The 24,783-nt window shown below is 42.8% G+C and overlaps 1 protein-coding gene and 1 pseudogene across 2 annotated transcripts; both read right to left on the reverse strand.

Moving 5' to 3' along the window:
• Nucleotides 1-7,906: 7,906 nt before the first annotated feature.
• PRR15 (proline rich 15) lies at nucleotides 7,907-11,428 on the reverse strand. 2 transcript variants are annotated; one of them, XM_012447766.3, is made up of 2 exons: nucleotides 10,845-11,428; nucleotides 7,907-9,018 (listed from the first exon to the last, which is right to left on the reverse strand). In XM_012447766.3, the coding sequence occupies exon 2, from the start codon at nucleotides 8,871-8,873 to the stop codon at nucleotides 8,484-8,486; it is 390 nt and encodes a 129-aa protein (XP_012303189.1). In that variant the 5' UTR covers nucleotides 8,874-9,018; nucleotides 10,845-11,428; the 3' UTR covers nucleotides 7,907-8,483. The 2 variants fall into 2 exon arrangements, with proteins under 2 accessions (XP_012303189.1, XP_012303191.1); XM_012447768.1 differs by lacking the exon at nucleotides 10,845-11,428 and adding an exon at nucleotides 10,483-10,515.
• Nucleotides 11,429-22,761: 11,333 nt separating this feature from the next.
• LOC105713897 (general transcription factor 3C polypeptide 6-like) lies at nucleotides 22,762-23,410 on the reverse strand (annotated as a pseudogene).
• Between the last annotated feature and the right edge of the window lie 1,373 nt (nucleotides 23,411-24,783).

The raw sequence follows: 24,783 nt of genomic DNA on the forward strand, positions 1-24,783 counted from the left end.
ACCTGAGATGTAATTAGTTAACCAAAATATCCTGAAAGGCTTCTGAATGATCTAACACCAGTCTCCAAATTATTATTGTTCTTATTACGCTGTACTGTAGGGCAAACTTAAGATTCTATTTTCTTTCTGCACCTATAGTTTAATTCATTGCCTAGTACCTAATAGGCACATTGAGTAATTGAAAGAATTAATAAACTTAATAAATATTTGATGAATACATAAATAAATGAGTATTTCTTTATATGCCATTCATTTATATGAATGACATAGCCAGGACTTAAGCGTATGAAGCATGTGAAGCACTAACAGCATCTCTGTTTTCATTTTTAGCTCCAAGGCCTTCATATAAAGGCCTGTGTGTACTATGTACTTAATAAGCAGTTGTTAAATTGCACTGAAATTTTAATGCCTTGAAATTAAATATTACAATACAAAAATATAACAGTGAAGTGTTCCCCCAATTAAAGAGTGCAATGGGTAAAAGTCTACCCTTAACTCCTAAGAAGCCCTAGCTCCGTGTCCCTGTAGAATGAAAAGAACTGACTTTTTCCCTCCAAACAGTCTCTAGTTCCTATAGTCTTGGCTATGCTAGAGTCAGCAGCGGTCACAGCTCCCCTTTTCTGATTATATACAACAAGGGAGTGTGTGGGATGCCATGTCTTTTCAGAACTGTCCTGCCTTTGGGACCCTCACTAGGCTACATCTCCTGCTCTGTGGTTGCCTAGGATCCCCCTGCCTCAACTTCTCCATGTAATTCCTGAGAACTGTCCTTATTATAAAAGAAACTTAGAATACATCCCAGGGTGAAGATGTGAGCAGCTGCCTTCAATCAAAACACACTCTTCTGCAAACTCAGCCTGAGACAGACTCTGCAACAGAAAGCCTTGGTCAACCAAGGCACTAGGCTGTAAAACACCCCCAGGGACCTGCCAGGGAGCCACCTGAGGCCTGTCTTAATTTTTCACCATCATTGCCTCTGTGAAATCATCCCAAAATACAGTTCCCACCCACTGTACAGAAGTAAAGAACTTGAGTAAACCGTGTAGATTGTGAAAATGAAGCTGCTTCCTTGTCTTTCTTCTCTTTCTAGGTTAAGAAATGCAGGGAGAAGGGTGGTTCTCAGGCCTTTAGAGATCTTATTGCTGAGAAAGTGGTGTTCTTGTAAGTACCCTAAGCCATGCCTAAACGTTGCTGAAACTCACTGTTGCATTTCCCCATAAAGCCAAGTGCCTCTTCATTTCTCTATTTCTCCACCTCCTTGGAAACCTGGCAACACTTTAAATGTGTTCACTAAACAATTTCAGGCTCAGGATATATTCTTGGACATAAAGATGACAACGTAGAGTCCTATTCTCCTTTTTTGTTATCTCAGGGACTGAATGTATGGTCCCCTCTTTTCCTCCATCTCCTAGACCCTCTCCTGTGTCACCTGTCCTTGATTTTTTGGAACAAAGACATAATCACAGTTTTCTAAAAAGCAGACCTCTTGAGATTCCTAGGAAGTAGATCCTCCAAATTCTAGATAGTTTTTAAAGGAAAACACTGAAATAATTCTTTCAGGCCAACTTCAACCCATTATTTAACAGTAAGAATTTAAACAGCTGTATTATTGAGGAATTTTAGACTGTGTCATTTGTCTTTGAGAGAGATGCTTTTATGCGCACTAGGTCATGCAAACACCATGAAGTGGTGTTATCACATCCATTTACTAACAAGGGAAACAGAGCCAGAGAGACTAGTTAAGTCCACTCAATTTCTGTTTATGTATGGTTGCTCAAGCAGCTGAAGCGTCCTGAAAATCCCTGGAAGTCTGTGAAGAAAGGGCATATCTCAAGAGGCTCATCAAGCTCCTGAGCTCCTTTAGGAAAACCTAAACCCCAGGAAGGCTTCTAAGTGGTGGAAGGAATGTGTTCTAAGACCTGGAGGTAGAGGAGGATGATGGTCAATGAACTGAAACAAGCCTACTTTCACTGGAATGGAGAGTGTTTGGAGAGATGGCAGGGATACAGGGAGAGAGAGAGATGGAGAAGAGTGAGCAGAGGCTGGACCAAGCAGGGCCCTTCAGGAACCTTAAATGATCCTGAATTTCATTTTGAGGGTCTTGTCTCATAAAAGTGTGTTAAATAGAAGAAAGAGATGTCATGAAACTGATGCAGCCTGGGCTACAGGAGTACAAATTTCCTCCCCATACTGTATTAACCTAGTGATATTTCCTATGACGTTTTCATCCATGAGGCTCGAAACATTTAATGATTAATGCTTTAGGACCTACCGGCATACAGTAACCGGCAACTTTTGCTGGTGGGGTACCATGGTAACTTCTCAACCAAACAGTGGGTCATGGCCATGTCATTTACAATAAGGTTTGAGGGGTTGGAAGGAAGAGGGGGTCTTCTTTGAACACTCTGTCTCAGCTCTAGGGGTAGTGGCTGCTCGTTGGCATGAGCAATACATTCTTTAGGCTTCCTTTTACTTCTTACCAGCCAATCCCTGTTATGTGTAATAGTTCTATTAAATATGCCCTGTCCAAATTACTATGTGGCTTCTCTGTTCTGACTGGACTCTGACTGATTCACAACCCCCACACATTTGTCTACCTGCCAGACACAACCTGCTTCCCCAGATGAAAAAAGATTGTGGCCCTACTGAGAGCTACATGCTAGGTGTTTGTACTATCTGAAGGGTCCACTTCCTTGTAGATTAACCAGGAGTCCATGAAAATTCACAGGGAATGAACATTGCCTCCTGAATTTTCCTTAGCTCCCCAACTAAAATGGCAGAGAGACATGAGATTGTATTTATATACTATATACTATTTATATACTATAGTTCCTGCTGGGAGATAACAGGATTGAATGTACTACGCATAGATGTGTCTCAACAGAGTGATCAGCTCTGCTTGGGAGAAGGAGGCCCCTGGCAGTTAAATAGAGATTCTTGAGTCTTGAAGGCTGATTGAGGATTTGCCAGGCAGGTGGTGGGGAAAGAACATGCCCAACAGAGGCAACAGGATTGACAGATGTTTGCCGACATGGCAAGGCACAACCATGCACCAGGGGTTGTCGGTCATGTGGAATAGCTGGACATGGTAAAGGGGTTTGACCTTATTCTGCAGGATTTCAAACAGAGTATGGAGAAGAGTGAAGAAAGGGTTGTCTTCAGGCCCCTGTGCCTGGAGGGGATGAATTCCTCACCTGGGACAACATCAATGGGAGTGGAAAAATTGAGTTTAAACAGAGTAGACAATCAGGGGGTTTGACAGAATTTTGGACCCTGAAGAGCTAGTTGTGAGGCACAAATAAAGTAATAGATACGAAAGCACACTTTTTGATACCAATTGACTATAATAAGATATCTCTTCCACAATTTGATTCTGAAAATGAGTAATAAGACTTGATGTTCCTAGATAGCAGGATTACCCAAATCCTTAGGCTAAATGGCAATACAGTGGTGGTAGCATCTATATCGCAGTTTACGCGTCTCATCCTCCTATCGCCCCACCTAACAATCAGTACTGGACAGCTGGTGCCTTTTGTTTTCAAAGTAAACAATGAACATTTCATGAGTTTACTTTTACACTGAGTTGCTCAGAATAGCAGAATACTAAGCCAGAGTTTTAGAGCTGGAATATAAACAAATTCCCCAATTTTACGGAAGAGTAGACTAATACCCCTATCATCTAAGACTCACCTAAGAGCAAGTCAGAGAGAGAACTATATTCAGGTGTCTTCAAAACTGCAGTTTTCTACTGCTATCCTTGTGGGGTATGAATCAAGGAGCATGCTTACTGACTGGCTACTAGGAAGAAACGCATAATTCAGGATACTTATAACTCAAGGAAAATCCCTTTTTTTTTTTTTTTTTTTTGAGATGGAGTTTCACTCTTGTCATCCAGGCTGGAGTACAATGGTGCGATCTCGGCTTACTGCAACCTCTGCTTCCAGGGTTCAAGGGATTCTCCTGCCTCAGCCTCCAAAGTAGCTGGGATTACAGGCATGCGCCGCCATGCTCAGCTGTTTTGTATTATTAGTAGAGAGGGGGTTTTACCATGTCATCCAGGCTGGTCTCGAACTCCTGACCTCAGGTGATCCACCCACCTTGGCCTCCCAAAGTTCTGGGATTACAGGCATGAGCCACCACACCTGGCCACAGGAAAATCCCTGCTTAAATGACACAGGGAGATCCATTCCAGCATTGGTCCCATAATCCCTATTCAATCAGCAGGTGAATCAGTGGCTGGTTCTTCTTAGGGTTAGGGATCTTCAGTTTCTTTAAACTGGACCTTCCTAATTTTAGTGCCAGAGATTTTTATCTCCTGGGTAAACGGTCTTGTTCCACACCTCAGAAATAAAGACACTCCATTCATGGATCTTATTATTATAGTTATTATGCCAACAACTTTGATAATTATAAGTCTATCATTTCATCATCTATAGTATAATTTTGTTTGAAAGCACAGCTGAATTCTCACTTTGAATTCCCAGAAGGACTGCTTATATTCCACTGTCTGTCTTATTTACCATGGTCAATAGCTATTGCCATTTCTAAATCAATGGTCAGCTGTCTTCTTCTAAAGCAAGGTCTATATAGTTTCCCTTACATCCTATTCACTTAGTTCGTCTTCTCTCACCATAAACACTATTCATCTCATGTTCCAAATCTGCGTGATCATCTTCTAACAAAGTGATTGGCAACACACTGGGCCTACAGGAGTCTGGGAAGGCCCATGGGGCTCCTGGCAGCCCCTCTTCTGTGTCCCTGAGCCTCATGGGAATGCATGTGCAATGGCTTGGAGGCAAGGTAAGAATGGGGTCAAGGAGTACAGAGAACAGGTGAGAAGAAGCATGCTGCAATGGGACAGCCAGCCGCTCGGCGACAAGCCTTGCTATGGGTTCCACATTTGTTTCTAGTCTATGATATTTGTTGTTTGTTTTGTTTTGTTTTTTATTTTTGAGACAGGGTCTTGCTCTGTAGCTTAGGCTGGAATGTAGTGGCGAAATCTTGGCTCACTGCAGCCTCGACCTCTGGGGGTTAAGCAATTCTCCCACCTAGCCTCCCGAAGTGCTAGGATTACAGGTGTAAGCCATCACACCTATCCTTAGTCTATGGTATTTGTATGTTGACATCCAAAGTATAAAATATCTCTGGTCCCACTTTTTACTTGTCATGGAGATAAACATGAATTTATCTCAAGAAACAATCTCCCACATTTCTGTTATAACGAAACCCTCTAAAAATAAAATAGACTTGACAAAATCAGTTTTCCTTACCATATCATGCTAGCTTTTTGTGTGTGTGTTTGTAGTCTGGTTGACACTTCTCAGCTGGGGAAAAATAATATTATCTCTCTCTTTTTTCATAAAAGGTCTCTTGGGGTCACTGGATATTAGTGTCCTTTCACTTTTTTCTTTCAAGTTTATCTTTCATTTGAAATTCTGTCTGCTCATTTTTAGTATTTCCTTCTTTCAAGGCACCCAAATATGCTTCTGTGCATCTCAGGAAAAGCACCATTTTTGAAAAAAACTTTTAGCCAATGCTTATTAGGTTTCTATTTCCTTTCTAAGGACTTGGCAGCACTAGAATTGGTGAGTTCACATAATCTTTCAAAGCAGAAAAAAATATTTCCAGGTATATTTCATAGACTAAAGCAGAACATCCTAACTGCATATGTAAAATCGGGTCTGCACTTTTGAAATACAAGTCAGAATAGGCTGAACAACAGAAGTACAGACACAAAGGGACGTTCAGGCGACCTGTAACATGAGTCACTGCCCAGCCACCGATTTTGCAAGGAGAGTCACTGGGGCAAAAACTACCCTTTGTATATAATTATCGTGGTTACAAAAGTATTCAGCAAATACACTGCTAGAGTTTTGTTCCTTTTTCCCCATCTCTTTGGAAGCATAGTGTTAAAATTTCTGAAATGGCTTCCAAATTTGTGAGTGAAATTTCATTTGTAAGAGAATTTAAAGAAAAGTCTCTGACTCCAAATTTAAGTAACTTTTTTTTACTATAAATTATCTCAAGGTTAAAAAATTTAAATCTGTGTTTGTTTTTGGAATGTAATTAAGTATCTGTAAAGCACATAAATTCCAGCAAGACACGTCGTCAAATTCTCTCATCTTCCTTATGATCTTTCTATCCCACCAATTTTGTTTGGTTTCTGATTTCACCCAGTTGGGATTAAATCAGTGTATTCCTTCCACTGCATAATTTAGGACTGCTTTAAAACGATGTAATTACAAACCTCAATGGCAGATTGTGAATTGCATTCATTGTCATAACTGCATTAGCATGGTTTTAAATTCTTTCAGAACGGTGGGGTAGAAATGTCATGTTAATATGTTAATAAGTTTCACTGCTCTATTATACGTCTATTGATTATCTGTAGCAATTGCAGATTTGGATGGAATCCAAAATTAGACATAGAACCTTAAAACTTGCCAATGTTTTGTTAATATACAGTAACTTTAAAGAAAAAAGTTCTTTAAAACAATAAAACTGGATGAAAGGGTTAGTATAAGATTTTGAAGTTATGTAATTGCAGACTTAATTTTATAAATTGGTATAGTCCTGATCTATTGGTCTTCCGGAAGGAGGGAGACAACATTTTGGGTAATTACCTACTTTAATTTTGATTGCTTTCTACAGAGTGAAATTGAAATACTTTTTGAAGGTGTTCCAAAGCGTTGACAACATGTGCTATGTTCACTCCCATTGCTCTACCAACCCACAGTCCTGTCCCTTATCATGAATTCCTTTTTTATGCCAAGTCTCAATTGCCTCTTCTTTTTCTAAATCTAGAGATGATAGGCCCATTTAAACTTAATGTAGTCTTCCTCATCCAGGAAGCCCACCTGGATGAGATTCTGATCACATACTTTCCAGTTTGAAATATACAATTAAAACGTCTTTTCATGCTTAAAAAAGCCGTCTCATAGAGTTTCTCTTTTAAGGTGTTCATAACCTCCAGATAAACGCTTTAGTGTAAGGCCTTCGGTATGTGGAAACTCACGTATCATACCACTCGCTCTATTATTCTGCTGGTACTGAAGCTTGATTCATTCATTTAAATTCATTTTAGCCACCTTCATCAAATTTGTTAAATTTAACAATTGATGTTTTACTACTTTATAAATTATAATTTGAGAGAAACAAAAAAATAGCTTGTCTATATATACAAATTGAGAAGCTGTAATTAAGTTCCTGCTTGTCGTTATCTACAAAGATAGACACTTTGATCAATATAATTTCCCTGCCATGCATTTCTGGGTGTTTACAAATAAACTGAATTGTGGTGGGAAAAGATCCCAGGGCCTCTTAACAACTACAATAACTCTTGTAATTTTCTCAAAGTAAATGGTATTCATTTACTCTTTTTCTTGAAGTTCATAATAAAAGCAAACAGATTTTTGTTAAGAATCTTCAGGTTGGTAGATCTAAAGGGTCTGAAAATAGATACATGCATACTTTAAAGAAATAACCTTTTAAAGCAAAGCGTGGGGAAGACTTCTACCTCTTTAGCTGCACAAACTGAGTTCAGTCCTTTCTGTTTAATTTTAGACAATTATTAGTAAGTTTAACAATGGATATGAAAAGGATGTATTACTAGCATTGTAACTTACTATAGTCTATGAAAATGCACTGAAGTGAAAGGTGAATTTAGGAATAATGAATTGGTACCTCTTTCCCTTCCTCAAATTTGGCTGATAAATAGGGATATCTGGCTAGGTTCAGTCCGGGTGTTGCTGGTTTCCAGAAATGTTCTCTTCCCTGCAGCTTTCCAACAGTCACTGCTATGTTGTATGGCAAATGATTAACTCTGTCACCTCGGACTTTGCATGCCTGCTTTTAAGTATGATGGGTTTCAGTCTTGGAATGGAAAAAATACAAAAGTCACCTTAAGTCTTACAGTGCAACGGTTTTAATAGTCCACACTAAAATAGGCGGTACAGTTTCATAGTTTAACTTTAAAAGTAATCCTGCCTTACTTTAAAATGCTTCTATTAAGAATAGTTCTTCCTCCCCCACTCCTTCACTTAAGGTGTAAGTCTACGGAGGTACCCCTAAAGTGCATTTCTTAGGCATTAAAAATAGCACTGTGATTTGCTTTCCAGTCCTAAATAACAGCCACCTTCCTCATTTGAGAGGCTACAGAGTTCAAGCTGAGCTGGGACATGAGCCAGGGGCCAGGGCCCCAGAATAGCTTTTTGAAAAAAATAATTATGCCGATCTCCTCAGCGGCAGGTATCTTCTCTTACCACAAATAAATATTTAATGCATCCTTGAGTCATGAAATATTGAAAACCCAATTGACACTTCAATTTCCAGAAAAATAAAATGAAGGCATTGTGTGAATATTCTGAATTTGGTGGAATGAGACAACATGTGAGGGGGCAGACCTGAAGTCTCGGGTTTGAAACTGGGGGTTTAGGGGTAGTGCTGGGTAGAGAGACAGTCCTGGAGCGTGAAGGCTACTGGGGCTATTGCTTGTCTTCGTGGGGGTCACCAGGGAAACCTGCCTCCTCCGGGGACCTGCCCCCCTCTGGGAGCAGCGTGGCACGCACTTTCCTCTTCTCTTTAAAGCGGCCGGAGCGCGAGATCTTCAAATTGCGGCGGCTGTTGCCGGATTTGTCCCCGTACAACTTGTCTGGCCTGGGGGGCTCGCCGGCGCCCCCAAGGAGATTGGGGTGCTGGTTCTCCCGGGAGCTGCTGGTCCAGTCCGGGCTGGGCGGCGCAGGTGGCGTGGGCTCCCCGGGAGCAGGCTGGGCCGGAGGCTGCACCCCCACCGCGGCTTCCTTGCTTTTCTTCCTGCTGTTGGTGAGTGATTTCCACCAGGGGCCGGAGCTGCCCGCACCGCCGCTGTCAGCCATAGCCGGAGGGCCTAGGGGCTCCGGGCACCCGGATGGAAGGGCCAAAGCGGCCCCTGTCTCCACGTGGTCTCCGCAGTTCACTCCACCCCTTCCCCCGGCTTGTCCCAGGTGGGCTGCGGGGTGGGTGCCCAGGGAGCGGCCTGTACTGGGGGAAAGAAACAAAACTTGGTTACTGGGTTGAAGTCACGTGCCCCCGAGTCCCATTTCCTCCCTTGTGCTCCGTCTGGCACCAGATCGGCTGGGGTCAGAGTGACCCAACCCCCGAGCCACGAAGCCCACAGTAGGCTCCACTGCGCCCCAGAGGCTGCTGGCGAATGTGTCTTCCAGGGCGTCACCACCTGGTCTCCAGGCTGAGCCTTGAACTCTTTGGCTTCAGCCTTCGCCTTGCCTTCAGGGGAAGTGCAGTGCAGTGTGCGTGTGCGGGGCGGGGGGGTGGGGGGGGGAGACCTAGGGGACGTTCCCGGCCATCTGGATCAACCCGTCTAGAGGGAAAATGACCCACCCTGTCCACACTGCTTGACTGTAGATGGACGCCCAAAGGTGACCCATCCGGCCCAGAGTGGCCTCCCTTTGGATGAGCACCTGGGAGGAGGGCGCTGGGAACCAAGTACGTCCTCTCTACAGATGAATAGTGAGGCTTAATTAGTCCATGGCAAACAGTCACGAAACTTCCCTCCACGATTTGCCCCCATAGACTTTCATCCCCGCAGCCTTTTCTATGAGATACTTCGGAGAATTTATATCCCAGTAGGAGAGAAGAACAAGCTTATGATATTTTTGTTTTGCATCATTTAAATTCTGCTTTTAACCACTTCTGCCTTGTGACTTTCAAAGAAGCATGTCTAGACTTAACTTCCCTTGAAAACCACCATCCTAATTCTTCATTTTGTTACCCAGAGCCCAATCTTGCATCTTTTTGAAGTCACCCCCGGCTGACGGTTGAGATGAAGCCAAGTATCAAATGGCCTCTTCCCTTAGTTTTGTATTAAAATATGCACCGAGTCTGTACGACACAACTCTGAACTCTGGAGAATTTCAGTTACAAATTAAAGGCTTCTCTGTTTTTGTGCATTTCCCTCCTTCCAAGGAGAAAGAACGCAACCAGGAACTCCGCAACAATGAGCTTCTTCCCCGAGCTTCTAAGACACCCCCACCCCCTGCGGAGCGCAAGGCCCCTTCTGAGCCCTTAGGTGCTGGTGCTGCAAGCGAAACTCTCAGCCCACTTTCCGTGCGGGGTCTCTTGGGCGCTGCCGCCAGTAACGCGCAGGATTCGCCTGCGCCGCGGCTCACTTCCAGGTTTCCGCTCGGCTCCTTCCCAGCCCACGCGCCGGGCACTCCTGGGATTGGCGAACGCGCTGGCGAGGGAAACTTCGGTGGTGTTTGTTGTAGGAGGTTCTCCTCCCGGAACCGCCAGGGAGAGGAAGTCAGATCGCCTACGGGAGGCGGGGAGGCAGCGGGGCGGCCTGGGCTGCGCCCCGAAACAGCGGCACCGGCTCCTCCCCAGGATTCCCTGAGGACACAGTCGGGCACCGACTTGAAAACAATACAAGAAAAAAAACAGCCAAAATTTCCTTCGGTAAAAGGCACCCACACCCTCAGGCACAATTACCTACTGCGTCTGCGAACATCCCATTCCCTCCTACTTTGCAGATCGGAAAAGCAACCCCTATCTCCAAGTCATTTAGTAACAATGGTGGTTGGGTGTCCTGATGCTGCTTTCTGGCCTCTGACCTGTATTTTCTTCTTCACAATTAACTTTGTGAGCGCGGAAGGGCTTTGTACGAATTGCGCAAGGAAAAGATGGCAAATTACGCAAAAGCACAGAAAACGCAGTCCTGGAGCATCCGTGGTTTGCAGCCTCTCTTAGGGCGCCGGGAGGCGGGGACCTGGGAGGCACCGGGCAGCACCCCAGGGTGACCCCCGGGGCCAGGCTCTGTCTCAGCGGACGCAGAACCACCCCCAGTCGCTCACCTGCTCGGACTTCACACGATCTGGAGGCCCCGCGCGGTGAACGCGGCCGACAGCACGAATTGGGCGCGCTCGGGTCAACCTGGAAGCCGGGGCTCGAGTCCCTGGGCGCGGACTTGGAGAGATCAGGCTTCTGGAAAGTGTGAGGGTCGGAATGCCCGCAGCCTAGCTAAATCAAGTGCTGCTGCTCGTCTCCTCTGGCACTTCCAATTTCTGCGCGCTGCGGCGGAAGCCCGGGGCTCGCAGCGTTGTCTGTTCTGGTTGGAGGGGGCGGTGGCGAGGGACTGCCAGGCTTGCTGCCCCGGGTGAAGGTCCAGGCCGGCTTTCCCGGCTAGTAGTGTTTCATTCTCCGGCGCGTCCCTCTTCCCTGCTAGCACCGCCTGGGAGTCAGCTGAGAGATGGGGACCCTGGCTGTTCACTCTGGCGCATCGAACTTGCCTACGCGTCGGTAGGAATGCGAAGAAGACATCTGCCCACCTGCTGGTTATTCGCCAAGTGATTCGGGAAACCAGAACCCTGGGGCAGGTGAGGGAGAAAAAAAAAAATAACCCAGGAGGCGGTCACCGCTGCCACAGGTGCAGGTAGGAACTTCGCGTTCCCGCCCTCCTAGGGAGGAGATTGGATCAGGTCGCAGACGTGGCGCCAGCCTTTAGGTGTCTGATTGGAGAAAAGCTGTGCCGCGCCGCTCCCCCGATCGGCTCTTCGAGAAGAAACGGGGTAGACCTGAGACTGGGAGGCCGAGACTGTAGCTGGGCTCTGCTGGATAAAAATTGCCCCAGCAGCTTTCCCTTGGCCTCATCCCCGGTTTCTTTTCCCTCTTGCGGGTCCCCGGATTCCAAGTTTTGTACTCACGGGAACGAATCCACACCTGGGCAAAATGTTTGCGAGTTTCAGGTGCCCTTAGTTGAAAGGCTGTAACGTTATTGACAAGTTCGCTGTGTGCCAGCCAGGCGCCGTTACAGGCGCCTTCTGTGGATTAAGTCTTTTACTTCTCACAGCAACCCTAGGAGGTAGGTATTATTATTATTATTGTATTTTATACTCACTCGACAGGCGAGGAAATCCTCGCACGGGAAAGTTAAATGGTTGCTCAGGGTTGCCTGTCTGGTACGTGGCAGAGCAGAGTTGGAATCCAGGAGGTCTGCCTCTAGCTTCCACGGTTTTAACCACCACTGTCTGCCAGCCTGGGACTTTTAACATGACTCAGTGAGGATATGAATTTCCTTCTTTCTGGCCTAGAAGTCCATGGAGAGCCACTCCACTAGGGCAGCGTAAATCCAGCCCTGAGCCACTGCAGGAAGCGAACCAGGGGATTGTACTGGTCGCACAGGAGTGCTTTTTATTCGTTTGACGTAAAGATAGTGACAAAGGGCATTTTCACTAATGAAGGCAGAGGTGCAGCTTGCTTCATCTTCTAGGATGGTCTTCTTTTTCAAAAACTATTTTGATGTTCCTTGAGCTCATGTACAAGCATAACTCCTCTGAAGGACTGGGTATGGAGCAACTGAGCATCTTTGTTGTGAAAACTTTTTGCAGTATAAAAGCAGTAAAAGACAGTGGGGCGAGATGGCTTAAGTCTGTAACCCTAGCACTTTGGTGGGGGCGTGGGGGGTGGATCACATGAGGCCAGTCGTTTGAGACCAGCCTGGTCAATATGACAAAACCCTGTCTCTACTGGGGAAAAAAAGAAAGAAAACAAACATTAGGCGGGCATGGTGGTGCACGTGGTGGCGGGTGGTGGTGGTGGTTTCTTGAGTAGTCCCAGCTGAGGAGAGATTAGCTGAGATGCAGAATAGGTGAGCATTTCAGATAGGGGAAATAGCATGTGGAACAACTTGGAGGTGTAAAGAAATTGAGGTTTTTTGAGTAGTTCAGCTACTGGGGAGGCTGAGGCATGAGAATCACTTGAACCTGGGAGGCAGAGGTTGCAGTGAGCTGAGATCCTGCCACTGCACTCCAGCCTGGGCGACAGAGCGAGAGACTGTCTTAAAAAAAAAAAAAAGTAGTGAAAGACATATTGCCTAACTCAAGTAATTTGCAATATAGAATTAGTAGAAAAAATTTTATAGAATATTTTGATTTGTGAAAGATAAAAATATGAATATATGATTTACTTTTTAGTTTGGTATTCTTTGAATTTTTATGATATGTGCAGCACAGTGTATTTGAAAGTCATGCATTTTTATATATTTCTTGGGATTAGTTTTAGAGCATAAACATTCCATCACAGCACCAGGATTGAACAAAGGCAGGCCACCAACTTTGAGGGGAGAATGGGACAATTTATCATAGTGCCATTACTTTACAGATGACATTGAATCATGGAGGAATGCTCTTGTCTGAGGCGTCATCACCAGTAGAAAGCTATGGAGCTGGGTTTTTACATTGTCTGTTGAGCATATGGGTTAAAGAACAAAAAATTTTGGAAAAGAAAATAAGTTCTTCCAATTGGCTCCTCAAGTGTGATTTTAACAAAAGGGTCAGTGTTTTACTAATAAATGAACCTCTATTAACTGCTGAAATTAAAAAAAAAAAGATTATTTATATTCAACAACTTCAAACTTAATGACAACATCTTATAAACCCTTGCATACAGGAGGACATTTAAGGGGAGATTTGAAAACTGAGGAGAGATAGCTGAGATACAGAACAGGTGAGCATTTCAGATGGCGGAAATAGCATGGGCAACAACTTGGAGGTGTGAAGGAATTGAGGTTTCTTGAGAGGCAAAGAGCAGGTGATCTGAGTGAGGAGAGGGGGCTGAAGCTGGAGAGGTGGGTGTGGCCAAACCATTCCGGACCACAATCCACTGAGGAGGAGTAACATGGTAAGATTCGCAGTTAAATGTCGAGCAACGGTGTGTAAAGAATGAATGGGGCAGGCGCAGTAGCTCATGTCTGTAATCCCAGCACTTTGGAAGGCTGAGGTGGAAGGATTGCTTGAGCCCAGGTATTTGAGACCTGCCTGGGCAACGTGGTAAAACCTCAACCTCTACAAAAAATACAAGAAATTAGCTAGGTGCAGTGGTGTGCACCCGTAGTCCCAGCTGCTTGGGAGGTGAGGCGGAAGGATCACTTGGGCCCAGGAGTTCCAGGCTGCAGTGAGCTATGATTGCACCACTGCACTCCAGCCTGGGCAACAAAGACTCTGTCTTAAATAAATAAATAAATAAAGAGTGGATGGTAGAAGGGACAAAATGGGGCAATCAGGAAACCAGTTAGGAACTGTTGGAAGACTTCAGGTGGGATACTCTGAAGCCTGTAGTACAGTGGTGGCAGTTGATGGGGGAGGGGTGGGGGTGAAGCTAATTGGATAGATGCAATAGGGATATTGATATAAAATCAACAGGGCACTATTTCATTTAATTCCTACAAATGAGATTGAGTTTGACTAGAAGGTGAAAAGGGAAATACTTTCACATCCTTCCCTGTGACTAGGAAAGGCCATGTGATTCAGTTTTGGCCTACAGGACTATAAGGAGGACTTCTGGAGCTGCTGCTTCTCCAGATAAAGGACAGAACCTTCTGAGAAAACATCTTTTGCCATACCCTTGATGCTTGCATTTAAGCACAGCGTGAGGATGTGACATCTGGTGTGGCAGCAGCCAATGAGGCACCAGGCATGTGAATAGAAGACAGCATGCTAAGGATGATGGCATGGGAGTGTGAAAGTGTCTGGGTCCTGATGACACCATCCATTCCCTGAAGGAACCCTGGAACCACCTACCTGTGGACTTTTAGTTCAGCAAAATCATACATATCCCTATGGTTTAACCACAGATTTAAACATAGTTTTCTGTTGCCTGCAGCCAAACCCATTCCTACTTGGTAGGGACTATTTTTAGAGGAAGAGACAACATTGTCCAAAAGGGAAAAAAGGTAATATTGTCACATTTTTTTGGACTAATACGAAAAGTTTTTCCCAAAAGAAGGAGGATTTAGTGAAATGTTAAAGTGATGGGCAAGTTTTTAGAGGCAGAGAATGTATCTGTAAAATTTTGAGTTAAGGGAATGAGTAGATAAAAGCATGTGTGTAGTGCATGGATGTGTGAACTGGGGGTAAGACCAAAAGGTGAGGTTCATCAGATTATCTGAGATATTAACATAATTTGACTTTTAAAGAGTGTTAAACATTAAAAGACTTATTTTTCCCCATTTTTGAATCTAGAACTGTTTTGATCTCTTGCTGCCCACCCCCTCCTCCCCCCCACACAGTTAGTGCTACAAATATAGTTGTGTTCTGTAACTATTGATCCAGGAATCATATTGTTTGCTTCTATAAAAAGTACATGGGTTGAGCTAGACATCATACAGGATAGATGCATTTAAAAGTTGATTGATCTCCCAAAATTGGATGTCAAGAAGAAAAAAAAAAGTTGATTAGTTAATAGTAGATGACTTTTAATGTTACAATATTGACATATGCTTTAACTGGACAATGCTTATGTTTCTTAATTTATCTTGTCATTATTTTTCAAAAATGTGTTGATTTGGGTAAGGACACTTTTTTTCTTTTAAAAAATTAAATTGCTTCTTAGGTGAACCTTTAATGGTGGTAAATATTTATACTCAAAGACAATAGAGAATGAATTCTTAGAGGGCAAGCATTGCACTAGTAATTAAAATCAGAATTTTATAGGTTAAATATGGCAACTGCTATCCTAGCAAAAAGGGTACCATTGTATGGTAGATTAAGAAATGTATTATCTTCCTGTAAACATCTGTATTAGGAACTGGGCAAAGAGGAAAACAAGATGAGAAATTTAGAGAAATATAGAAATGTAGCTAATCAAAATGAAGAAAGTAAGAATCACCTATATTCTTTTCATTCAAGGATGACCCTGGCTAATGTTTTGGTATTAGTCCTTTTGAGCTTTTTACCACTTGTTTTCATGTTTACTCTTTTTTTTTCCTTTCCCTTTATTTCTTTCTTTTATGGACTCCTTCATCTTTTGGAAGTTAGACATGAATCTCTCCTGTCCTTTTCCTTTATAGTCATCAATGTATGGATAGTTTACGATTTCTTTTCTCCCTTCTGTGTATTTACATCAGTGTTGTGGATTTAGAGAGTGAGGATTTTACCCATGCATGAAATTGGAATCCACTTTTTATAGCATCTTATCCTGTACCTTGTCAGGTTAACACAAATGCACATCTAGAAGTTCAAAAATTATAGTCACAAAACACTAATTATTTCAGTTCTATACATTTTCCCTGAGTACTACTTGACCCAAGCAAGGCTGATTTATTTCCCTAACGCCACCTTTCTCTGCAATTCATCAACACCAGCTGACTCTTCCTGACCCCACTCCTAGTCCCTGTGTCTCACGAGCCCGTTCCCTGAATCATAGGTCTGCAAGTCATCAGCCTCTCTGTTCACCTGTCTTAACAAATGGTCATCCAGTGTCTTGTGAACGGTGCTGGGAATGAGGAACTCACGGTCTGCTGAATCGGTCGTTCCCCAGGAGAGCAGTGGGAGATATCTGTTGGAGCCTCTTTCTTGAGTAACAGCCTCCCTTAGCCCTCCTTCCCCTTCTCCATAGGAACCTATTGATATTTTCATTCTCCCTTTGTTAGTCCAGCTCCCAGATGTGGCTTCTATACTTGCTGTCTCCATTTTCTCCCCCTAACTCACTCCGTTCTGGCATCTGCACCCCTATCCCTCTAACAGAGTTTCTCTAAGGTCCCTGGGTTTAGAGGACATTTATCAGTCCTCATCTTTTTGACTTATCTGCAACATCAGCACTACTGACTCTTCCTGAAGACATTCACTGTTCTGTCTGGTCTTCTTTTTCTCTCTGACTGCTGCTTTGTCTCCTTTCCTAGTCTGTCCTCTCCTTTCCTGTCGTATTATGAATAGAGCTAAGCTTAGGAGCTGTTACCATGAGACAGATGCCATGCTAGGTGCTCTCCATGTATTATCGCATATGATCCTCATAACAACCACCTCATAACAACATTAACTGTTTTACAGAGGATGCCAGTGGTACTCAGAGAGGCAAAACAGCCTGCAGTTAGTAGAGCCAGGATCCAATGTCGGGCAACCTGACTGACTGCAGAGCTCCAGAGCTTCTCAACACTTCAGGATGTTAGAATTCTTGAGGTTCAGTCTTAAGTCCTCTTCTGGTCATTGTTGCTATGCCCATGGCTTCAAGTGTCATTTCTGTGAAGATGATTCTTGAATTTATATCTTTAGCTTGGGTTTCTCTGAATTCCAGGTCTAAGTATTTAACCAGTTCTTCGTCATTTCTGCTTGAGTGTCTTAAAGTCATATCAAGCTAAATAAGTGTAATAAGTGTAAAATAGGATCTCCCAACATTGTCTCCTACTTCTGCTATCTGCCTTTATTGCAGGTCTAAGTGACTGGCACCACATCTAGGCAGTAATGCGAACCATTAAGGTGTCTGTCTTGTCCGTTTTGGCTGTTATAGCAAAATACCAAACACTGGGTGGTTTATCAACAACAGAAATTGGTTTCTTACAGTTCTGGGGGCTGGGAATTAAGGCACCACTAGATCTGGTGTCGAGTGAGGGCCCATGTTCTGATTCATAGATGGCTGTCTTCTTGCTTTGTCTTTACATAGTGAAAAGGGTGAGGGAGCTCTCTGGAGTCTCCTTTATAAAGGTACCAATGCCATTCATGAAGGCTCAGCTTTCATGATCTAATCCCCTCCCAAAGGCTTTGCCTCTGAATACCATCGCACTGGGGATTAGGTTTCAACATAGGAATTTCGGGTGGACATAAATTTTCAGTCTACAGCAGTGTCCTTCTTGGTTTCTCCCTCTGCAGAGTCGCACATCCAGTGTTTCCTAAAGTCTGTCAACTCGATTTCTTCGTCTTTTTTTTTTTTTTTTTTTGAGATGGAGTATCAATTTGTTGCCACACTGGAGTGCAGTGGCGTGATCTTGGCTTATTGCAACCTCTGCTTCCCAGGTTCAAGCAATTTCCTGTCTCAGCCTCCCGAGTAGCTGGGACTACAGGTGCATGCCACCATGCCCAGCTAATTTTTGTATATTTTTAGTAGAGATGGGGTTTCACTGTGTTGGCCAGGATGGTCTCAATCTCTTGACCTCATGATCCACCTGCCTTAGCCTTCCAAAGTGCTGGGATTACAAGCATGAGCCACTGCGCCTGGCCAACTCTATTTCTTAAATGCCCTTTGCATCCAACTACCATCTTCCATTTCCATTGGTCCTCTATAATCTAAACTATCATCGTCTCTCAATTGCAACCACAAAAAAAAAAGCAACCTAACTTGAAACCCTCTATCCACTTTGCCGTGCTTCATCCTTATGGTACACAGAATAACCATTTAAAATTATCTCCCTGCTTATAACCCCACAATGGTGGCCCCTTGCATGTGGGCTAAAGTACTGACATGACTCACAAAGCCCTATATAATTATATGTGACCTATATAACCTAATTCTTCAGCCCCACCTCATTCTTCTCTTCCCCTCCAGCCACACTGACTTCTGTCACTCTCAGCAAAATCTTCCTTGATAATTCCCTCACCCTCAGCCAAACTATATGGCACTTCTGTCGTGTTATTATTTGATGGAGATTGCTGTTCTTTATTCCGTGGTTTACATTTATTCTATTTTTGCTGTTTATTCTTTCTTATATCTCACAGTTTCTATCTAAGAATACTTCTCTCTGAAATACATCCTTCAGATTTTCTTTAAGTGAGGATCGTCTGTTGGTGAGCTCTTTTTAGCTGTTGTCTGATATTTTGTCGTAATTCTGGTATGATATTTTTGTTGTGTATAGAATTTTAGGTTGGCAGTTATTTTAGTACACTGAATATACATCATTTCACTGTCTTTAGGCTTACATTATTTCTGCTGAGAGGTCAGCTGTCAATCTGTTCCTTTTTTGAAGGTGAGTGGTACTTTTTTTTTTTTCCCTCTGCTATTAAGATTTTTTTTCTCCTTGACTTGGGTTTTCTTTAGTATCACTGTAATGTATCCAAGTATGGACTTCTTTTTATTTTTATACTGTTCAGGATTATATGCTGCTTTTTTTTTCTCTTCAGAATTTAAGACTTTATTTTCTTCTTCAACTTAAAGTAGAAGTACATTACAGTATAGATCAGTTTCTTTTGCAAAATTACAAATTTCAAGAATCTTCCACTTCTTCATACTTTGTTTTAAAAAAAACATAGACAGGTGTCTTGCTGTGTTGCCCAGCTGGTCTTGAACTCCTGGCCTCAAGCAATCCTCCCACCTTGGCCTCTCAAACTGTTGGGATTACAGGGATGAGCTACTGTACCTGGTCTACTTTTTAATATTTTTCATGTTTTTACAAACACATATGTAACAATTAGGATTAAGTTTGGCTATTACAGAGTGACTTAAACAAGACAGTAGGTCATATCTCTCTCATATGAAAGGTCAGAGGTAAGCAGTGGCAATGGCTTTTCTGCCTGAGCAGCAGCAGTAGTCACAGGTTTAGAACGACAGTGCCACTCACAGGACCCAATCAGCCTTGTGGAATCCAATCTGATACCCTGTTCACTTAGCAAGATACAGAACAAGAAACAGCACAACAACATGGCAGCATGAGGCTTATTTCAGCAAGAGGCTTAAGTGTCCAGCCTGCCAAGTGTCAGCTCAGGTATAAGGAAACAAGATCATCCAGGTGGGTGCAGAAGCCACCTGGCTTGGAAGCTTCATGCTCCATGAGAACTAATACCTGTTGAGGCAGCCCATGAGTGTAACTTCCAGGAATTTTTGCAATAAGGAACACTACACGTAAGGATCCCAAAACTCATGTTTTTTGATGGGCACTTATAGTATGTGTCACAGTCCAGATACAGTTTACCAATAAGGGATCATCTTTAATCATAAACAGTATTGCCTAGTATCACATTTGACATTCCATTATTACCTTGCCTAGTAGGCTTCCAGAGAAATGATGGAAGGTAAACTCAAGTTCTTTTACTAGGGAAGAGAAAGGGTTTTGTTAACCATTTACTCAGAGCAGTCCAGGGCAGTCTCACAGAATCAGGACCCAATCTTCTATCCTGCTGCTCTGCCACCCAAGGCTTTATTTCCAAGGTTGCTTTAAAGTCCAAGAATCCTACTGGAGTTGTAGCCACCACATGCATGTTCTAGCAGGAAGAAAGAGAAGATGAGCCCACCTGCTTCCTCTTATGCCTTTAAGTTTAAGGAAACTTTCTGGAAGCATCACTCAACAGTTCTTATTTTTTTTTATATTTACGTTTCTTGAGGCAGAGTCTCACTCTGTTGCCCAGGCTGGAGTGCAGTGGTATGATCACAGCTTACTGCAGACTCAACCTGCCAGGCTCAAGCAATCCTCCTATTTCAGCATCCAGAAAAGCTGGAACTACAGGCATACACCACCATGCGTGGCTATGGTTTGTACATTTTTGTAGAGACAGAGTTTTGCCATGTTGCCTAGGCTGGTCTTGAACTTCTGAGCTCAAGCAAACCATTCATCTTGACCTCCCAAAGTGTTGAGATTGCAGGTGTGAGCCACTGGGCCTGGCCCAACACTTCTAATTCCATATCAATGGCCAGAACTTCGTCATATGGCCACATGAATCTATGGGGAAAGCTGGGCACATTGCTGATTTGAATAAGTTCTGGCATTCTGTTACAAAGAGAAAAAGAAAGAACAGATAATTGAATCAGGCAGTTAGCAGTCTCTCCTATACATATATATGGTGGGAACAATAGATTTTTATTAAATGCTGACATTAGACTGGGCATAGTGGTTCAAGCTTATAATCTCAGAGCTTTGGGAGGCTGAAGTCGGAGGATTGCTTGAGATGAGGAGTTCAAGACCAGCTTGGGCAACATAGTAAAACCCTGTCTCTACAGAAAAAAAAAAAAAAGAAAAAATTAGCTAGCATGGTGGCATGTACCTGTAGTTCCCAGCTACTTGAGAGGCCAGAGCAGGAAGATTGCTTGAATCCAAGAGTTTAAGGCTTCACTGAGCTATGATGGCATCACTGCACTCAAGCCTAGATGACACAGTGAGACCATCTCTCTCTCTCAAAAAAAAAAATAAATAAATAAAATGTTGATATGGTTTGGCTGTGTCCCCACCCAAATTTCATCTTGAATTTTAGCTCCTATAATCCCCACGTGTCATGGGAGAGACCTGGTGGGAGGTAATTGAATTGCAGTGGGTTTTTCCTGTGCTGTTCTTATGATTGTGAATAAGCCTCATGGGAGCTGATGGTTTTATAAAGGACAGTTCCTCTGCACACACTCTCTTGCCTGCTGCCGTGTACAACGTGTCTTTGCTCTTCTTTCACCTTCCACCATGATTGTGAGGCCTCCCCAGCCATGTGGAACTGTGAGTCCATCAAACTTCTTTTTCTTTTTAAATTACCCAGTCTCAGGTATATCTTTATTAGTAGTGTGAGAATAGACCAATACAAAGCTGAGACTAAAAAGTCATATAAAAACTGGGAAAAGGTAATGTGCTTATGATTTGAAAATGCTTTTTATCAAGGTAAGTTGTTTTCCAATTAAATACAAAACTTTTTGAAGAAAAAAATTTCTTATCCAGCACATTAGTTCTCTAACCTGTTAAAAGAGTTACATCTCCATTAATTGTGAGATGTAATTAATGTAAGGTGTGTTTTAACTATTAATTTCACCTAGGCTAAACTAGGTGAAATTGCTGTGTTTTATAGTCAGATACAAATATTGACAGTTTCATACAGCTCAACCTATAACAAAGTATATTTGTGAGTAATTTACTTAAAAAATACAAATTATGGCAGATTTAGGTTACTTCCCCTAATGAAATCATGATTACAGTTGAATTCCAGCCATCTTTCTCAAGTAGAAAAAGAGAGAATTGACAGTTGAACTATTAGGAATTGTACCTTTAAGTACTTCAAAATTCTTTTTCTGTTTCTAGATAAAATACATATTGTAGTAGACTAAAAAATGGTCTCTCAAAAGATTCCCATGCCCCACTCCCTAGTTTTATGCATGTATATGTTAAATTATACAGCAAAAGAAACTTTACAGATGGAATTAAGGTTATAAACCTTAAAATAGAAAGAGTATCCAAGTGAGCCCAATGTAATCATAATCAAATGCACCTTTAAAATGGAATGGAAGACAAAAGGGTAGGTCAGAGAGAGGTATGATGAGGAAGTAACAGGAAAGGGGACATGACCCACCATTGCTAGCTCTGAAGAGAAGGGACCATAAGCCAAGGAATGTGGGCAGCCTCCGGGAGCTGGAATTGGCCCTCAGCTGGCAGATACCAAGAAAACAGGACTTTGATTCTTCAACTGCAAATAATTGAATTCTGCCAACAACTGAATAAGCAAGGAAATGGATTTATGTTCCCTACCCTGCCCCCAGCTTCCATAAAGGATTGCAGCCCTGTCATCACCTTGAATTTAGCTCACGTAAAACTCGTGTCAGATTTCCAACCTTCAAAACTATGATGATACGTTTTGTTGTTTTCAGCCACAAAGTTTATGGTCATTTGTAACAGCTACAATAGGAAACTTAGGTACTTACTTTAGTAAAACCTTGTATTTAAAGGACACTTTCAGAGAAGTGTCCCTAAAGTCATTTAAGATGAGTTTTTAAAAATTCAATTCATGTCTGGTCCTGAGTGATTCTTAACAAGCTGTGATGAGACTGGATATGTGTGTATAGCTAACCACAATAAAATAGTGAACAATTGAAAGATATACAGCTGGAATGCAGTGGCATGATCTCAGCCTTAGGTTCAAGCAATTCTCCTGCAAGTAGCTGGGACTACAGGCGTATGCCACCATGCCCAGGTAATTTTTGTATTTTTAGTAGAGACAGAGTTTCACCATGTTGGTGAGGATAGTCTCGATCCTTTGACCCCATGATCTGCCTGCCTTGGCCTCCCAAAGTGCTGGGATTACAGGCATGAGCCACTGCACGTAGCCCTCATCTAGGAGTGATTTCTAAGGCAGCATCTTGAGTTTCTGTAAACACAGAATCTTCTGTCTCAGAAGGGATGTCATGAAGAGGACCAGAATCCTCTATGTCCACATGCAGCAGCTTCTCCTGTTCACAACTCACGTTTGAACTGTCTTTCATTTGAATCTTTCTTCCAATTCCAAAGGTTTATCTGAGGCTGAAGCTACCACTTCATCTTCATTTTTATATAGAAAGCTACAAATTATGTCAGGTCTAGAGGAGAAATCCTTATCCTTGATTTGCAGCCGTTCCACCCCATCTGTTCTCTCCTCCCTCCTCCTCTGTCAGAAGAGTTCTTGCTGTGCTGACTTCTTCCCTGCATGGCACTTGTATTTTAGCACTGTGTTCTATCTTGCCCTCTGTATCCACATGTTCAACATTTTCTTCAAATATAACACAAGTCCCAAGAGTGTCTTCTGACTCCCCAGCCAGGACATATCTGTCCACTTGGAGAAAGGGCTGCTTGATGTCAATCCTCAAAATTTTGCATTTATTTTCACATTTTGAAAGGAAGTTTGAATCAGTAATTTCTGACCATTCCATGAGAACCAACTGTTTTCCTTTCTCTTTCCTCCTCTTCTCCATCCTCTGGATTCTGTTCCTCTGCTGCGGCCATGGTCCCACAGCTGTGGATTATATGCTGCTGCTTTAAGTTTTAGAAAATTCTCAGCTATTATCTCTTCAAACATACTCTCTGCCCCATTCTGTTTTATTCTTTTTTTGAGATAAAGTCTCACTCCTTCACCCAGACTAGAGTGTAGCGGTGCTATCATGGCTCACTGCAGCCTCGGCCTCCTGGGCTCAGGCAATCTTCCCACCTCAGCCTCATGAGTAGCTGGGACTACAGGCACAAGCCACCATGCCAAGCTAGTTTTTTGTACTTTACTTTGTAGAGACTGGGTTTTGCCATGTTGCCCAGACTGGTCTTGATCTCCGGGGATCAAGTGATCTTGGTCTCCCAGAGTGTTGGGATTACAGGTGTGAGCCACCCAGCCTGGCCCTCTTTCTTTTCTCTTTCTGGAATCCCAATTAGACATTTGTTACACCTTCTCAGTCTACCCCACCTTGCTTCTTAACCTACTCTTTATCATTTTTTGCCTTCTCTGATGCATTCTAGAGAATTCCTTCTGTTCTATGTGACAATTCATTAATTCTCTCTTCTGCTACATGTGAACATCTGTTAAATCCTTTCATTAATTCATACATTGTAACTTTTCTAAATGTTCTATCTAGTTTTATTTCAAATATATTAGGACACTATACTTTTCCTTGAAGATATTTTTAAACTTGTATTTTTAAACTTTAAACATACGGAACACAGTTGTTTTATAATCTTTGGCTGATAATTCAAAAATCTCAAGTCTTTGAAGGTGTTTCTTTGGTCTGGTTTTTTTCCTGCCAGTTTCCACTCAGAGGGTCTTATTTCTTGATATTCCTGGATGCTATTGTGTGTTCCTGATTCTACTTTAAAAATTATTTTTGGAAAATGTAAGGCCTAAGACAGAGATGACTTAGGTTTGTATAGCTTAAGTCTAGAAAGGATTTTCAAGAGGTCACGGGAGTTACCAGACATGAACAGACTAAGTTCATGGCTTGACGTTTCTTGAACAAAACAACCAATCCATAGGATCACTGCTAGCCCATAGTCACACCCTCCCAGGGATCAGTCCATTCATTTTTCCCTCCCTGACAACCTCCAGATCTTTTTTGTGCCAAAGTAACTTAACTGTCCATGCAGTTCTGTGGGAGGATATAGGTATGGTTTACTTCTGGTTTGCCCATACCCTGATTTAGGAGAATCTCCTATTAATCTAGTTTTGGTTAACCTTGGGTTTGACTTGGTCCCTTTTGCTCCAGGGACTGTCAAAACTGGAGTTGTTTCTGTGCCCAATTGTTTTCAGCAGGATAATTCATCCACATAACCTAGCTGGCCACTGACAGAAATGAGTGTGTTTTAATTACATTGTAAATGGTTTTCTTGGTTTGTCC

The sequence above is a fragment of the Aotus nancymaae genome, unplaced genomic scaffold, assembly GCF_030222135.1.
Source record: "Aotus nancymaae isolate 86718 unplaced genomic scaffold, 86718_ANA_hifiasm-v0.15.2.pri h1tg000025l, whole genome shotgun sequence".
Lineage (NCBI taxonomy): Eukaryota > Metazoa > Chordata > Mammalia > Primates > Aotidae > Aotus > Aotus nancymaae.

Excerpts from the sequence above, each read along its gene's own strand:
- PRR15 (XM_012447766.3), bottom strand. The coding sequence starts at position 8,873 with ATGGCTGACAGCGGCGGTGCGGGCAGCTCCGGCCCCTGGTGGAAATCA.